Source organism: Pinus tabuliformis, chromosome 7 (genome assembly GCF_031772625.1).
Source record: "Pinus tabuliformis cultivar Carrire ecotype Pingquan chromosome 7, CPIR1, whole genome shotgun sequence".
NCBI lineage: Eukaryota > Viridiplantae > Streptophyta > Pinopsida > Pinales > Pinaceae > Pinus > Pinus tabuliformis.
In genome coordinates this window covers 311,616,188-311,634,245 of record NC_142293.1, presented here as the reverse complement: position 1 = coordinate 311,634,245, position 18,058 = coordinate 311,616,188, and the positions used below count along the sequence as shown (strand labels likewise).

At 36.1% G+C, this 18,058-nt stretch overlaps 1 protein-coding gene across 1 annotated transcript; it reads left to right on the top strand.

Annotated features, from left to right (window-relative positions):
- The first annotated feature begins 14,348 nt into the window (after window positions 1-14,348).
- On the top strand, window positions 14,349-17,092 carry LOC149247117 (uncharacterized). Its single transcript, XM_089443493.1, has 2 exons — window positions 14,349-15,523; window positions 15,667-17,092. Exons 1-2 carry the CDS (start codon window positions 14,349-14,351, stop codon window positions 17,090-17,092), a joined length of 2,601 nt encoding a protein of 866 aa, XP_089299619.1.
- Window positions 17,093-18,058: the final 966 nt, after the last annotated feature.

Below are 18,058 nucleotides of genomic sequence, written 5' to 3'. Positions count from 1 at the left end.
TGCTATGCTTGATGAATCTGGAACTCCCGCAACTTTCTGGGGTGAAGCAGCACATGCGGCGGTTATTATTCTCAACAAAATAAATGTCCGAGTGAACAACACTCAAACCCCTCATGAGCTCTGGTATGGTGAGACTCCTTCGGTAAAGCACTTCAAAATCTTTGGGAGCAAATGCTATATTAAAAATACTGATGAGCAACTTGGCAAACTTGAACCTAGAGCAGATGAAGGCATCCTTCTTGGTTATTCTCCACACGGCAAAGCATACAAGTGCTATAATAAAAGACTTGGAAGAATTGTTGACAGCATTGATGTAGTGGTTGATGAGAAGGGATACATTCCTAGGCAAGTAAATCATGAAGATATCGAAGAAGATGAAGGCCATCCTCAAAGACAGAATGATGAAGAAGAAGAACCTCAAGAAGAACCAGAGGAGCAGATAAGGATAGAAGAGAAGACTCCATCCAGATATGTTCAGAAGAATCATCCAGAATCTCAGATTTTGGGACAGAAAGAAGCAGGTGTACAAACAAGAAGAACAATTGCAGAAGCTTCAAGCTATTTGGCATTACTCTCTTCCACTGAACCACAAAATGTGAAAGAGGCATGCAAAGATGAATGTTGGGTCAAAGCAATGGATGAAGAACTTGAGCAGATCGAAAAGAACAACACTTGGGAGCTGGTTCCTAGACCAAAGGATAAGAATGTTATAGGAACAAAATGGGTCTTCAAAAATAAATTGAATGAAAATGGAGAAGTAATTAGAAACAAGGCCAGACTTGTTTGTAAAGGGTATGTGCAGCAAGAAGGAATAGATTTTGAAGAAACTTTTGCTCCTGTTGCAAGACTTGAGGCTATCCGAATGTTCCTTGCTCTCTCAAGCTTTCAAAACTTCAAAGTATTTCAAATGGACGTGAAATCAGCCTTTCTGAATGGAGACTTGGAAGAAGAAGTATACATTGAGCAGCCAGATGGTTTCATTCTTGGAAATGATCCAAATCTTGTATGCAGATTGAAAAAGGCTCTCTATGGCCTCAAACAAGCTCCAAGGGCTTGGTACTATCGTTTGGACAAATATCTTCATCAACAAGGTTTTTCAAAAGGATCAGCAGACAGCAATCTTTATATAAAAGTTGAAAATGACAAATTGGTGATACTTGTTGTGTATGTAGATGACATTATCTTTGGCAGCAATGAAGAAGCTATGAGTCAAAGCTTTGCCTTGGTGATGCAGAAAGAATTCGAAATGTCCTTGCTGGGAGAACTGACATATTTTCTTGGTTTGCAAATCCAACAAAATGAAGGAGGGATCTTCATGTCTCAAACCAAGTATCTCAAGCAGATTTTGAAGAAATATGGTATGGAAGAAGCAAAACCAGTATGTACACCCATGGTCATAGGATGTAACCTCAGTTCAAATGATGAATCAGTAGCAGTGCATCAACCAACTTACAGATCTATGATTGGAAGTCTACTTTATTTGACAGGTACCCGACCAGACATCATGCATGCAGTGGGAATAGTTGGAAGATTTCAGGCAAATCCAAAGGAAACTCATCTTCAGGCAATAAAGAGAATCTTCAAGGGACTCAAAACTATGGCTTATGGTATCCTAGAGATACAGATCTCACACTTCATGCTTATACAGATGCAGATTGGGCCAGAAGCGTGGATGACAGGAAAAGCACAAGTGGTGATGCATTCTTTATGGGTTACAGATTAGTATCTTGGTTCAGCAAGAAACAGAGTTCGATTGCCTTGTCTACAGCTGAAGCAGAATATGTTGCTGCTGCATCTTGCTGCACTCAACTCCTTTGGATGATGCAGACCTTGCAGGATTTTCAAATCACTTGTACACCACCCATCTCCATCTTATGTGATAATACAAGTGCAATCAACATTTCAAAGAACCCAGTCATGCATTCAAAAACCAAGAACATACCAATCAAGTATCACTTTCTCCGGGAACAAGTGCTTGAACAAAAGGTCAAGTTGGAGTATGTTCCTTCTAAGGAACAGGTTGCTGATATACTCACCAAACCATTGCCTAGGGAGACCTTTGAATACCTCAGGCAAAAGCTGGGGGTTGTTGATGCATCATCTTGTTGTTGAATCTCTTCTGATTGTTGGTTGTACGCAAGGTTCATCTGAAGTATATGCGTACATGTGCTGGGTTGCAGATTGGTCAAAGATCGAATGGCACAGGTTCAGGGGGAGCATATCATGCATTGTTGGCATTATGGAGGAAGTACAGAAGGAGATCATGGATGTTGATCTGAATATTGCTGCAATACGTCTCTATCTCTTTCATGGTCATGGATTATGGTTCTTCTTTGCAGATCTGGTTTATAGTCAGGGGGAGCATGTTCTTAGGGGGAGCATAACCCTTTGCCCTTGATGTCAAAGGGGGAGAGTGATTGGTTGTTGTTGCCATCAAGTCCAAAGGGGAGATTGTTGGCATTATGATACATATGTTGTACTTGATGGCAACCCACTCATCTCAGATAATAAATTATAGTGTATAGAAAAGTTCACGCACTTATATGCAGAGAAAAGTTTATTTCATGTAGAGAAAAGTTCACGCACTTTTATGCAGAGAAAAGTTTATTTCATGTAGAGAAAAAGTTCACGCACTTTCATGCAAGGAAAAGGGCGTATATGTTGGAGAACGTACCTTTGGTCCATGGTAGTTAGTCCTTGGTATTTGAACCTATGGTTTTGGACCATGGTACCTCGTCAAAAGTGTTGATCTCACGCAATTTCATGGTTGGTTCATGGTATTAGTCCGACAGTTTTTGATCCTATGGTTTTGGCCCGTGGTATTGCATCCAAAAGTGTTGATCTCACGTACTTTCATGGTTGGTTCATGGTATTAGTCCAACATTTTTTTTGATCCTATGGTTTTGGCCCGTGGTATTGTGAAAGGCCTAAGACTATAAAAGAGGAAGGAGATCATTTGGCAAAGCATCTTCTGAATTATCGAATATCTGATAAAGTGCTAGATCTGGAATATTGTGATTGGGTTTTGGTGCAGATCTGGATCTGAATGAAGAAGGAACCTGAGCGTAAGGAGAAGGATAAGTTCTATTGATGGGTCAAAATCTTAAGGCTGGAATAGTGGTATCTCTATATGATTTTGATCTGTGATATGTGGCATACGCTTGATCTATAAATCTAATAATCTGGGTCTGAATTATTGATGCATGTTTTATTTTACACATGTTATGATCTGGGTATGTCTGATGTAACAACTGCAAAGTTATAAGGAAATATTTGCAGATCTGTATGCGGGTTGGCTTTGGTGAAATCAGAGATTGATGATGCAAGTGTAGTTGATGGGTTTTTGATGTTCTTGGATCCAGTTTGAAAATTTATGAAAAGTGGTCCTTGAAAGAAAAGAAGTAGGGGGTTGTAGCTCCCTTCCAGGAGAGACTGGAAAACGAGAGAGAGTTGTAGCTCTCTGCAGGTTGCAGCCTGCGTACTGGTAAAGGACTGCACCAGTACAAAACCATTGTAAAAGGAGTTTCTAATTTGAAAGAAGATAGAGACATATTGCAGCAGGTGGTTTTCACCCACATTGGGTTTCCACCTTACATCTTGTGTTCTTTGGTGTGACTCTCTGTTTTCTTTGTTCATGCTCATTATTTTATGGTACTGACATGCAAAAATAATTCAAAGAATAAATAAGGAAGATTTATTAAAAGAACTTGATAATACTGATCCACCCCCCCTCTCAGTATTATTTCCAACAATATCCTCTTTTATATGAAGAAAATTCAAAAACGAAGGTGAGGGGGTACAACAACACCTATCTAAAGCCTTTAACCACACCAATTCACTTCACCTCAAATTTATATTTGTTTGCATAGGTTTCTCCTTCCATTTCATAGATTGGATTGAAGATTGCTTCAATTCTACCTCCTTCAACATTCTAGTCAATGAATCAGTGTCCCATTTTTCTAATACTCTTGACAACTAAGGTATTGTTTCCCCCTCTCACCCTACTCTTTCCTATTCCTTTTTTTAATGGAAATGTTTATAGATTGCATTAAAAAAATATTGTAGTTGAACCAAACTTCTTGATAATACAAAAATGTGTGGAGGATGAATCTATATTGCAATGCCAACCTCCTCTTATAAAAGCTATAGAAGAAAGGGATCCAACAAATTTTCCCATTGTAACTCATTTTTACTATTTCCTAAGTAAAAGAATAAATTCTTTCAAATTTCTTGCATGTTAAAACGCAAGAAACAATACATAGTTACCACTTCTGATGAGTTCTCCCCTCCTTAAATAAGGTAGAGTCCAAAGTTAGTTTAATCCCAAAAGGATATTTACTTCTACCTCTTTCTCTTCACTCTCAACTTGATTTCCTTCCCTTTGTTGGTGGGGAAAAGAGATGTGAACCTTTTTTCCAAGATTTTGATGAAAAAAGGATATCCATAAGTTTCATGTGATTGCACATGTTGTACTGAGGATTTAGCAAGACGGTCATGAACCCTTGCATCCTTCTCATCTTTCATTATTTCCTCGTCTTCCTCCTTTTCTTCTTATGCTTCCTCTTCTTATATTTATACTACCTTCCCTAAAGAAGTTTTCATTCTTGGCTCAAATGGGGCCTCATCTACATTATTTAATCTAATATCGTCACGTTCCACTTAGACCTCAAATGGTATTGTTCCAACTTTAGGATTTGAAAGGGAATTTGGTAGATCTAACTCAACTCTTTCATCTTACACTTCCTTTGGATCTTCAAGAACCCCAAATTTGTCACTATAATGGATGGACAAGATAAATTGGATCAATGGCCCCTTCGACTCACACTTCCTATGCCTTTCAGATACTTGCTTGAAAGAATCATAATATATTTCATTCAATGGATTTAGAGACTAATTTGGAATGGTTTTCATTTCTTATATTCATGGGCATCTACATGCAGCCATAGTTATGGAAATATTTCATTTCAAACGAATACACTCATAGTTAAGGGATTGAATATGGCTCCATCCCTCCATATTTAGATGCATTTCCTTCAAAAGACTCTTCTCCATATCAATTTCTTGACAAATTCTTGGATAGGAAAAAATGTTTCCCATTGTCTCAGCTTGTCTCCAACATCTATGAGAGTTAAATCATACTAAAATATGATGGGGAGGTGTGGAAACATGACCCACATATTCATGGTTAATATTTCCATACTTAGATCAAATTAAAGGGACCAATGGGAAAGGAACAATCCATTTCATACCATGAAATAGGGACTTGATCTAAAGATTAAATCTCTCTCCTCATTACTACTAAATAAAAACAAAATGAATCCTTGACCAAAAGAAAATACAAATATATTTCTTTGACCTTCTAGTGCTCTAAACTCCATGCCTGAACTATTTAAATACTAGGTAAAATTTTTATGAACTTTCCTGTTAAAGCTCGATCATGTAGAAGAAGGGCTTTCCTATCTAGCTCTGAAGATAAAATGTCTAGCTTCGAGATGGCTTCTACCTTCTTGAAAAACCTATTATTCATTGGATGCTTCTCATTTGTTGGATTTTAGGATCCTATCATAGAAATGAACACTTCCTCCTTAGAAATAGAAAGGGTGCTCATACTGAAGATACCAAGGGATTCTACCTTGACCTTAGTTTCTTCAAGATGTTGTAGTATACTCCAAAAATGAGTAGAATATACCAAGGAAGTGATGATTGCAAGTAGCAACCATTGTGAGATATGGCTAGGGTTGCCACCAAGAGATGGTCTCACATTGTTTTAGAACTTCATACTCAACATCTCTCTCTTTCTCATTCTTACTAAGAGTACAATGAATTAATACAAGTGGAATCTAGATAATGTGGCCCATTAATGTTCATTTATGACTTTGTTGTTGTTTAGAAACGACTCCACTACAAAGGTAAACAAATGTGACAAAACCCGGAAAAGAAATTTATTTCCACGTGCATGGAGATAAACAAACTCACATCCACCCTATGTTTAACCTCATACCTTGAGGACAATGAGAGATTATCAATAAATTTATCTGATTCTCTATTTATGACTTTGAGGACAAGCTATCATATATGGGATTTTATGTAAAACCAAATAAATATTGAATAAATGATTGGTATAGGATAATGGAAAAGGTCAAGATGAGGATTAATCAATGGACCCATATGTAGAGCTTATTAGTGAGGAAATGGTTTTGATTAAAAGCGTTTTTCACGAAATACATGATTAATGGCTCTCCCTTTCCATTCTTCCCAACTATATTTTATATACGAGTCATAATCTCTATTTATCTTACTTATGGAATGGAAACAAAAGATATCAGGGACCTACCACTTGTATCACGCCAAAATTTATCTCAATGCAAGGATTAAGGAGGTTGCAACATTGAGCCTTTAGGAAATTTTGCTAGTGCTCTAGCAGTCAAGGTTGCTTGGAAACTACTATGCATGCATAACCTTTGGTTTAAGATACTAACTACAAAAAAATAAATAGCTCCCCATACATTATAAGATTAGATCTTAAGCCCCAACAAATCTCATGTTAGAGGATCAATAGCATCTAGAAAACATCCATATCCTCCTTCAATATCACCAAAAAATATCTATGTTGGTGAATTGAGGATGGAACTAGTGTCTAATGATGCGTAAATGGATGGATTTGAAAGAAGCCACCCTATAAATGCCTCACTTATTACAAGAATAACTACAAATAAATTAGCTCATGGCACTTTAGACATATAAATCATCCCAAATAACATAGCCTGTGATGAAACTTAGTTAATCAAATGACATTGGGATAATAAGAGTGGAAGAAAATCAATGGAAAGACTTCATAATACAATTGACATTGGTGGGAATAAAGCTCATAGCGAAGATTGATATGCTCAAATGGGGGAAAACTAAAATCATGGCATTTATTAAGTAAAGCTTAGGTAACCTATTCCACTCCATGATCATGTAAGGGAATTGAAATTGGTGTTAACACAATATGGAAACTATAAATGCCCAATAAAACATGAACCTTCTCCTAGAAGACATTTAATAATTTAGTATAATCCTGGGATAACCTACAACATAGAGGATGTAAGGGCTTAGGTAGAAGCCCGCCTTCTAAAGAATATACGAAAATAATTAGTCACCTCTTTCTTCATGGTCATTTTTCAATGGATTTTTGGGTAACCATCCTGATTATGCAAAGAACCACATGGGATGGTGATAATTTGAACTAGGCACTAGAATTATAGATTGATTGCACAAAATATGTTTCGTAATCACTTGCATTTTAGGTCATTTAGTTGAATTTGAGTAGTGATAAATCAGTTTATTTTCCAATACAAGAGGGAAATTCTTGATAATTTTACAATCTAAAAGCAAGCATGTCAAACAACGTGTTAGTACTAAAAACAAAGCCCTCAAAGTGCTCATTCACCCCACACGAGACTTATCAAGAATTCATGGGCACGTTGATCAAATTTATAGATATAACTCAAGCATTTATAAATTAAAATATCGGATCTTAATCGCCAACAATAAAAAAATTATCATCAAAATCAATACTAATCATAGATTGATATCAATAAAATGTAACTAATGATTATAAACACTTTATTAGACATAAATATAACCATGAAAAATAATATCTAAATCCCTATATTTATAGTGACTCAAAAGTCATTAATGATTCAATAAAAATTTATAAACAAATAACACTAAAAAACAAACAAACTCCAAACATAAAATAATCCACCTACATTTATAAAGAAACGAAATAACAAAATCATTTTTAAAAAATTATAATCTAACTAAACTTTGAAAAGTTGTATATCAAAACAACCCATAAAAAAGGTGAAAATGTGCCTATCAAGACAACCCATAAGAAGGTGAAATTGTGAAAATGTGCACATTGAAGTTGTATATCAATACTTCTTTCGCAATGAACATATTTTAATATACTAAAAAAAATTATGATCATGTAAACAAAGTTTACGATTAGCAATTTAGACTTTTTAATGTTTCAAAACTGTGATTAGTAAAACCATTATAAGACTTCCAAGTGATATATCTTAGATATTATAGGAGTCGTTTAACGAGGCAGAGGAATTGTCCGAACGGTGAAAAGTGGCCGGAATCCAGGTAAAAAAAATTCAAAAAATCTTGTAGATGCAGTGTTTGAATCGTGTTTTTGATGGTGAAAATGAATTTAGCACCATCAAAAACATCTAACACACCTAAAAATTTGAAGTTTTTCAACTATAACTTGTGTTTACAAAAATCTTTGCAAAATTTTCTCTAAAATAACCTAAATTTCTATATCTTTATGAGCATCTCCTCCGCTTCGTTAGACTACGCGGATACTATATGGGAAGGTGTCGTAACAACCGATGCAAATGTAATCTTTATCAATTAACAAAAAGTGTAGGCTTATTCTTTTGAAAAATAAAAATGTGAGAACGCAAAGAAAGGAGAAAAAGTATCTATGTCAAAAATAGAACACGAGGTGTACTTATTAAATCCATGATCCCACCACACTATTTGAGTGAAATATAAAAATTAAGATTTCCATTTAAGTTATTGGGCTAATTATAACACCACGATTTCCCCTCATATCTTCAATAATATTATGCTCATGTAATGTACGTACTACTCATATTAATCTAATGTATAAATATTGTTACGTTATATCCCATTAATTTATAAATTCATAATCTTTTAAATGGATAAGTATTAATTACCCATGTTACTCTATCACATATAAATAATATGACCCTATCACATATAAATAGTATGAGAACATAAGGTCCCAACAATTGACAAATTCATAATCATTCAAATAAATATTGACTACCCATGTTACTTATGGCTATAAATAGCTGGAAAACATAATGTCCCAATAACTCACAAACACATAATCATTCAAATAATAAATATTAGCTATAATAAATGTTGGCTATCCATGTTAATCCTGGGTATATAACACATAATCATTCAAATAATAAATGTTGGCTATCCATGTTAATCGTTGGTATATATAACATAAAATGTAATTCCCCAACCACTCATAAACACATATCTATTCAAATAGATAAATGTTGACTACCCATGTTACTCCAAACCATTAAATATACGCACAGAACATAATGTTCTACCAACTCATAAGCATTTAAATAGATAAGTGTTGCAAAATGACCATATTAAATGTTCTACCAACTCATAAGCATTTAAATAGATAAGTGTTGCAAAATGACCATTTTTAATATGATAAGTCCATGATGCATATCATGCCCAGTAATACAAATAGTTTGTATATAAAATATAACAATAAAAGCGTATTATTAAAGATATATAATGTTTAAAAAAAAAACTATCAATAATCACATTAAAAAATATTTGTTGACGTGTTTCGAACTAAAATCTAGTAATAATCACATCAAGAAATATTTATCGACGTATTTCGAACCAATCAGTGTGGTTCATTGTCCGGACAAGATGAAGAATCAGATCGTGACAAGAGGTTAAATAGTTGTCATGATCTGATTCTTCATATTGTCTTGACGATGAACCACACTGGTTGGTTCAAAACGCGTCGACAAATGTTTCTTGATGTGATTATTGCCGAAAAAAAAATCTTAAAAACTATATATGGATCACAAAAGCCTAAACTCGAATAGTATATAATGTTTGTCAACATATTTATAATTTCTCAACTTTGTCATCATATTTATAATTTTTCAAATTTGCTTAAATAACCTAATAAATAATGACTTCATTTATGATTGTATTTGGAAAAGTTAGCTTTCCTTTTGTCTTTTCAATAAAATCTAAAAAAACATTTATCTTTATAACAATATTGTTAAAAATAAAAAAGTTAATAAAATCTAAAAAAACATTTATCTTTATAACAATATTGTTAAAAATAAAAAAGTTAATTAATTGTGGTATAATAAGAACATAATTTAAATGAATCATGTAAACCAAATGTGAAAAAAGAAAAAATCACAAACTAAGAAATATAAAAATGTGAAAAGACAAAAAAAAATCACCAACTAAAAAAAATTAGATTGAAAATATTTTAATGAAGGCTAGACAAGATTGAAATGGTTTTGATGAAGCCGGACAAAACACCTTATTTGCATGTAAGTTTCTTCCAAATATATTGAATTCAATCATAGGAATTTTCACATCAAGTTTCTAATGGTTTTGATGAAAGCAGGACAAAACATCTTATTTGCATGCAAGTTTCTTCCCAATCATTCAAATATTATATAATCATAGGAATTTTTACATCAAGCTTCTAATGCCTTCATGAAATATCAACCTGGAATGTAAATAAAGAATTTGCAAAATCAACATCTTTACTAGCTAACAATATTAACTAATTATCATAGTTTTCCATTCTTGAATCGTTACAAATTTGGAACTAGTTAAGGATATGCCCCATCAACTAAATTTTGAGTTGTAGATCATGTTTCTAGGTTGAGATATGATTCATTATGTCCCATATTTTTATTAAAATATGAAAACATTAAACATCAATAAGAGCAAGCATAAAATTAATGAGCACTCCTAAATTCATGATACCAAATTAAAACACTTAAAATATATCCAAGTTTCTATTTATATCATTTGAAATATATTCAAATTTGTATGAGACAAGTTAACCAATATTCATTTAGAAGAAACAAGGTTGAAAACCATGAACCAGGAGAAAATTAAGTCTAATCTCAACCTTTATTTCAAGAATCAAATATTCAATAATAGGCTTGAATGAACATCATGCTTATTATTTGTAAATTTGGAATGATTTTGATCTTTAATAATTTGAGAAGAAATTGTTAAAGGACAATAGCTCAAGTGGTAGCTAATGGGTTCAATTCCCCCTCCACCGTGGTTCTATTCTTCGGCGACATGTTAGCATGTGTGACAAAAATTTGAACAAGTTGAAAATTGTGATATAATTCCTATAAGCCCGAAGCGGCAGGAAAATTTGAATTTATTGATATTGAGATGAATAGTGGCAACTATTGTGATTCAATCATGTGTCTTGTCCCTTCGAAGTTACCGATTCACCAGTTACCATGAAAACAAGAAAATATTTATCATTCATAAACAATGATATTTGATTTTTATCAAAATCAACAATAAAATCAACTTAGATCAAAATATATGTAATGTGTGGTCAAATTTAAAGCATAAGCTATAATCCACAACTAGTTTCATAAAAATTTCTTCAAGCTTAAAAATGAATTAACATGACATAAATGAATTAAACCATTAAAATCATATTGGCATTCACTAATATCAACTCAAACTCTATTCTTAATGTCCTAATAAGTAAATAATTGTGAGTTGGGATTAAACCTTAAAACATATCATCAAAATGTTTGTACATTTATATACCACATTAAACACAAACCACCTGGTCTTAAGCAATGCCAACAAAGATATTTGGTTGGTTGGTTCAATACAAAAATCAATTCCAAAAGTGAGTTATGCAAGCTCAAAAAATACAATCAACACAAGAAGGAAAAAATTATAGGCGCAGTTATGAACAAATGAGTTATAAATAATTTAGAACTTCGTAGAACCTAATCTAGGTTTGCTACTGTACCTTAAGCAAGTGAAAACCCATGCCTAAAGGTGAATTCAATTGAGGAAAACATCGAAACATGGGCCTTAGATGTGTTGTTGTGAGGCAAATAAAAAAAACATGTTATTATAGTTGTATCATCAAGGCAACATCCAAAATCAATGTTAAATGAGGAGGCAATGAAACTGGCATACCAAACTTATAACAATTTGTAAAACATAATTATGTGAATCTTAAGGATATAAACATGATTTTTGTAATATTGGGAGTTGAGGGAGCAAAGGGTCGGGGCTTGAAGCCCTCAGTTTTGTGCCTACGCTTGATTTGATTGTTGAGGCTTCCATTTTCAAGTTGTGTAGGGATATTTACACAAATTACAAGAAAAGCAAGATATAAAATCCCCTAAATGTTGCCTTATGAGGATTTTGGGCTTTTTTAGAAATATAATAATATATATGGGTTCAATTGTGATCAGTCATGAAATGAAAACTCCAACCATAATGAATAACTAAAAACAAATTTACTAAATTATTCAAATCACACAAAAAAATCACCAATAATATTTAGAAAACTTTTAGGTCAAAGAAAGAACCTACCTCAACCAACGAAGAAGTTTTGGAATGCAAATATGCCCATTTAAATTATTGTTCAAAAGCTCCATAAGTCAATAACACTTGATGATTTATCCCAAGACTCACAAGTCAAGCCTATGGACTAACAAGAACCTTGATGATTTCTCCCTTGTTGGTTTCTTTGATGGTGCCTCTATGAATGGTGAGTATGGATCTGGCGCTATCATCATTTTCCAACCTTCTATGGCCTTCCATTTCTTTTGGTCAGGGTGGTATAGTACCAACATTAAAGCAGAGGTGTTGGCTCTTTAAGGGGCGTTGAGATGTGCATCTTGGTTGGTCGTTGAGGATATTTTGATTGCTAGTGATTCGAAGATGATCATTGTTTGGGCTAATGGAAAATCCTCTATGGAGGTGCCTTCCTTACTTCATGGGCTGGAGCAAATCAATCATTTTAAGGTCTCTTGTGTTTCCATCTCCTTCTCTCACATTTATCGTGAGCAAAATGTTATGGTAGATTAGCTCTCCAAAAGAGGCTCTTGGGTGATGCATGGGAAAATTCGGTTCAATTTTTTTGTCTGTGGCTACATCAACAGCTTTGAGGCTTTCTTCCTCTCGTGTTGATCGTTTTTTTCTTGCGACTTGCCCTTTTGTTTTGGTCCAGCTGACTTCTGGTCAGTTTTTGATAGTGAGATAGAGCATCATTTTGTCATTTTGAAGGCTTTTCCTGGTTGCAAACTTCATTGACCTATTTTTTTGCTACTCTAGAGATGACCTCTTTCATATTGCACTCTAAGTGATTCTTATGTCACATTTTCCTTTTCAATTTTTTTGGAAAATAAAAATTAATAAATATTCACAAAACATGCAAATATAACTATCTTTATTTTTATTAATAGAAAAAATCATTTTTATTTTGACATAAAATCAATTACACTTTTAATTCTTTTTAAATCAAATTCAAATAAAACATCTTCATTTTCCATATTGGATACCTAAAAACTCTATAAAATCATTTTAAACCAATTAAAAACCATATAAAAAATCAAACCAAAGTTAAACCAAATAATCAAGTGAAAAAAAAATCAATCTAATCCTTTTCAAAAATACAAAATTTATTAAATTTATATAAACCAATAAAATTAAACAAAACTATATTCGTGTATCGTATAACATTTAATGCAAAGTTAACATCATTTCCCAATATCATTAAAAAAAAAAAAAACCATAAATCTTTTCATAAATCCCACTTCTATGAATTAAAAGGCAAACTTCATCCATTAAAACACAACATTGCTCATACACCATTTAATGCAGAGTAAACAGCATTTCCCTAAGAAAAACAACGTTAAGCCTCTATATAAATCCGACCTTTATCTATTAAAAGTCAAACTTTCATACATTAAAAACAGAAGATTACTCAATCCATCAAATAAAAACCACATGTGGAAGATCATCATCGATTTTTTCCAAAGTCGATCATGTTTTATATTATATTCAACGATTTTAATATATTTGTAATTTGAACTTTGCTTTTGATTTTTTTTGTTATTTAAATTGGTATATAATTTAATTATTTTTTTTATTATTTAAAAAATATATAGGAAAGATTATATGGTAGTAATGGTGGCTTAATTTAAATATAATTTAATTTAATTAAAAAAAATAAAGATAAAAAATTTATCAAAAAATAAAATAATTAATATAATATTGTATTTTTAAATGTAATAATTAAAAATTAAGAAATATGATTATTTAATTAATTAATAAAATATGATTAACTAATATTGTTTATATTAACATATATACACTTTAATATATATGTTTATTATATTTAATTTTGCTTTGACTATATATTAAGTTGTCTTGAGGAGGTTAAAATAATAACGACGAGGGATAGCTTGAGCTGCCTCGGCCGTGCCTGAGAGCGATTCGAGCTGCCTCGGCCCTTGCAGGCCATCCCCTGCGCGATCTGCTCCCCCAGCGGATTGAGCAGGCCGCTTTTCCGATTTTCGACCCCTTCTGCCGGTCAAAGCGACGCCTCTGCTATCCTGATATCTGATCCGGATTGCAGGTCCTGGAGTGCTCAATCCGTGAGCGCCCCCAGCCCTGAGGGCGGATCCGATTGAACTTGTGGGTGTTTATGGAGCTCTTGCCAGGATCTGACCTCAGCTAAACTTGAGATCATGGAGACTCTGGGCTCCCCCCAGGGTCCATCCGCTCCATCATCCCTCTCGCCTGCGGAGGCCTTCATGCAGATTCTGGCAGGGCTGCCTAAGAAGAAAGCCCCAGAACCTTCGAAATTTGTGAAAAGATTGGAGGATATCCCGGCGATTTCCCTTCCGCCTGAAACCCCGATTCAAGTCGCTCTGTCGCTGTCCGATCGAGCCCTCGTTGGTCAGTTTACGGGGCTCTGGCCGTCCCCTAAAACTACGGAGAGCTGGGTAACCAGAAACTGGGCGCCGTTGATCAGAGAAAGCGTCACCTCTTACTTCTTGGGGAGAGGATACTTCCTCTTCGAATTTACAGCAAAGGAGGACAAAGAACTGATCTTCCGAAACGGCCCCTATTTCATGGGTCCTCGGGGTCTGTATCTTAACAAATGGACCCCGGACTTCGATCCTGCTATCGATGTCCCTAACGCAGTCCCTGTGTGGGTTAGACTCCCGCACTTTCCGGTCCATTGTTGGAATTGGGACTCTCTGCGGCATATTGGAAACGCTCTGGGTAAATTCATTGATCAAGCAAACAACAAGGATCAATACGACTGCGCCCGGATATGCGTAGAAGTAGACCTGGAGGTAGGGCTCCCTGAAGCCATCACGATAAAGGTTGGAAGCTGGACGCATCTGCAGAAGCTGGATTATGAGCAGTTACCCTTCAAATGCCGGAAATGCCACGAGTATGGACATTTCGCCAGAGGCTGCCCATCCAACGCCGAGGCCGCACAGGGAAAAGATGATGGATGGAACCAAATCAAGCGCCACAAACCCAGGAAGACGGGAGGCCCTAGTAGAAAAGGACAGCCATCTGCTCAAAATACTGCACCTCCCTCAGGGAATCGATCTGATCCACTCATCTCTCAACAAGAGAAAACTCAGGATGCTGAGATCCATAAGGAGAGCGAGCCTTCAGAGGAGACTGGGAAACAAAACCCCGATTCTTCAAACAAAGGTTCTCCTCCAGCCTCCAACAAAGACACAAATGAGGAAACCCCTAAAAGCAAGAAAGATGAAGACAATGAAGAAGAGCAGATCACAGATGACTCAGAAGAGGAAGGAGAAATAGGTGAGTCTCAAGCCTCGGTCAGAAGATCCACGAGAGGCCGGAAAACGGATAGAGAAAAAAGAGAGGAGGAAACGTATAAAGAAAAACTACAAGGCAGCCAGCCCACTCTGGAAAAATTGCTAGCCTCCAAACCCAGAATGCCGAAAAGCCAGCCCCATGGCTCCAAGGGAGCCCACCAAAAACACAAATAATGAATATCATCTCCTGGAACTGCAGAGGTATGGGGAGCAAGATCAAGGAAGAAGCCATGCGTAGTCTGATAAGAACAGAGACCCCAGACATACTTCTCATCCAGGAGACGAAGCTGGAAGACTCTGTCTTCCGGCAAACAAGCAAGAAAATATGGTTCAAAAGTGAAGCAAGAGCAGTCTCCGCAAGGGGAGCCTCGGGAGGCATTGGTACTCTTTGGATTGAAAACAAATATGCAGTCATCACTGAAGCCAGCAACACTCATTGGTTGCTGTTGAAAATCCAGGATCTGAACACTAAAGAAACTCACTGCATCTTCAATGTATACTCCCCAGTCAATGCTGGGGAAAAAAAAGCATGCTGGGATTCGATAAGACTTCAAGCAGACCTCATGAATCTGGAGAATATCATCATTGTCGGAGACCTCAATCTTACACTCAGTTCGTCTGAAAAAAGAGGTGGTAGCGTTGTTCGTGATCCGGCAAGAGAATGGGCGGAGGACCTCATGCAAGACTGGGACCTGATTGACATCAAACCCTCCTCCGGTAAGTACTCTTGGACCAACAAAAGAATAGGTCCGGGGCATATAGCAGCTAGATTAGACAGATTCTTCATGCAAAGCTCTTATTTATTGCTGGGAGTAGAACCAAGAATGTGCATTCTCCCCAACAGTATCTCGGATCATAAACCCATAAAGCTAGAATTACTTCCTCAACTTGACCTGGGTCCTATCCCCTTCAGATTCAGCCCAAACTGGATCAAGGAACCAGACTTCATGCAGCTTGTCAAGGATTGTTGGAATCAATCTATTACAGGATCCCCCTTCTTCATATGGGAAGAAAAGCTCAGAAGGGTAAAAAGAGCTCTAAAACAATGGGCCAAAACTCTACCCAAACCGGATACTGAAAGAAAAAATATCAAAGTAGCCCTTGCCAAACATCAAACTCATATGGAAGATTCTCCAATCACCAAAGATCTGCTTGACCAAGAAGCCCAACTCCAACAACACTACAATAAAGCCTGCCTTGCAGAAGAGGAATATTGGCGATTAAAATCTAGAAGCCTCTGGCTAAAATCAGGGGACATAAATACAACCTTTTTCCATAAGCAAGCGCAGAGCAGAAAATGTTATAACACCATCTCCGAGATCAAGGTGGACAGCGAAACATTCAAGGAGTTTACAGACATAAAGAAGGCAGCCCACGCCCACTTCCTAAAGTTATACAGCGAAGAAAAGGTACAGCACCATGCTTCAAATCTTTTAGAAACGATCCCAGCCAAAATTTCTCCAGGTATGAATGAAACCTTGGAGGCCAAAATAACCAAAGAGGAAGTCAGAAAAGCATTAAATGACATGGATCCGGACAAGGCCCCTGGGCCGGATGGATTCACTGCCAGATTTCTTCAATCATGCTGGCCCATTATTGAAAAAGACCTGATTAAAATGATCTGAAAGTCTCAGAACTCCCAAAAAATAGGTGGGAGCACAAACTCTGCCTTCTTAGCCCTCATTCCAAAGGAAAAAGGGGCCAGCAACTTCAGCAGATTTCGGCCGATCTCCCTATGCAACATTGGGTATAAACTAATCACAAAAGTCATAGCAAACCGTTTGAAGCATATACTCCCCAAAATAATCCCGGAGAATCAAGGCGGCTTCATCCAAGGGAGGCAGATAGTGGACAACTTCATCCTTGTTCAAGAGGCAATCCACTCAAGTCTCCACCGTAAAGAGCAAGGTATGATAATTAAACTTGATCTAGCAAATGCATTTGATCGTGTAAATCACAGTTTTTTGCTAGAAGTTATGAACAGGTTTGGGTTTGGATCAAACTTCATTAGCTGGATCCGGGCCTGCGTTTCGGAACCATGGATTGCCCCTCTTGTGAATGGAAGAGCCACAGACTTCTTTAAAGCTTCAAGAGGACTCAGGCAGGGGTGCCCTCTCTCTCCTCTGCTTTTTGTCATTCAAGCTTCAGCTCTCAGTTTCCTCCTGGAAAAAAGAATGCAAGAACAAGAATTAATGGGACTGCGTATAGCAAGAGGAGTCAAGAACATCAATCACGCTTTGTTCGCGGACGACACCTTGCTCCTGGGCGCTGCCTCCCTCTCCACTGCCTCCAAATTCAAAGATGTCCTGGATGAACTCAGCATGGCCTCTGGTAGCGTTATCAATAAGAACAAATCCCACATCTACAGTTGGAATACCCCGCCCAGACTTCTCACAGATATCTCCAGGTGCCTTGGAATCGCAGCCTCCACTTCATGGACCTCCTTCAAATACCTGGGCCTCCCGGTTGTACACAAAAGAATCTCCAGCAAAGATTGGCTTCCCCAGCTCGAAAAATTTCAAGCAAAAATTCAGGCTTGGGGCTTTACCTGGCTCAACTATGCTGGTAAGTCCGTCCTCATCAAATCAGTG

What these genes read in the sequence shown, in the direction of transcription:
- LOC149247117 (XM_089443493.1), top strand. Translation starts at nt 14,349, where the DNA reads ATGGAGACTCTGGGCTCCCCCCAGGGTCCATCCGCTCCATCATCCCTC. An exon ending in GAAAAAAGAGAGGAGGAAAC is followed by an intron (nt 15,524 to 15,666) that starts GTATAAAGAAAA and finishes CTGGAACTGCAG; the next exon opens with AGGTATGGGGAGCAAGATCA.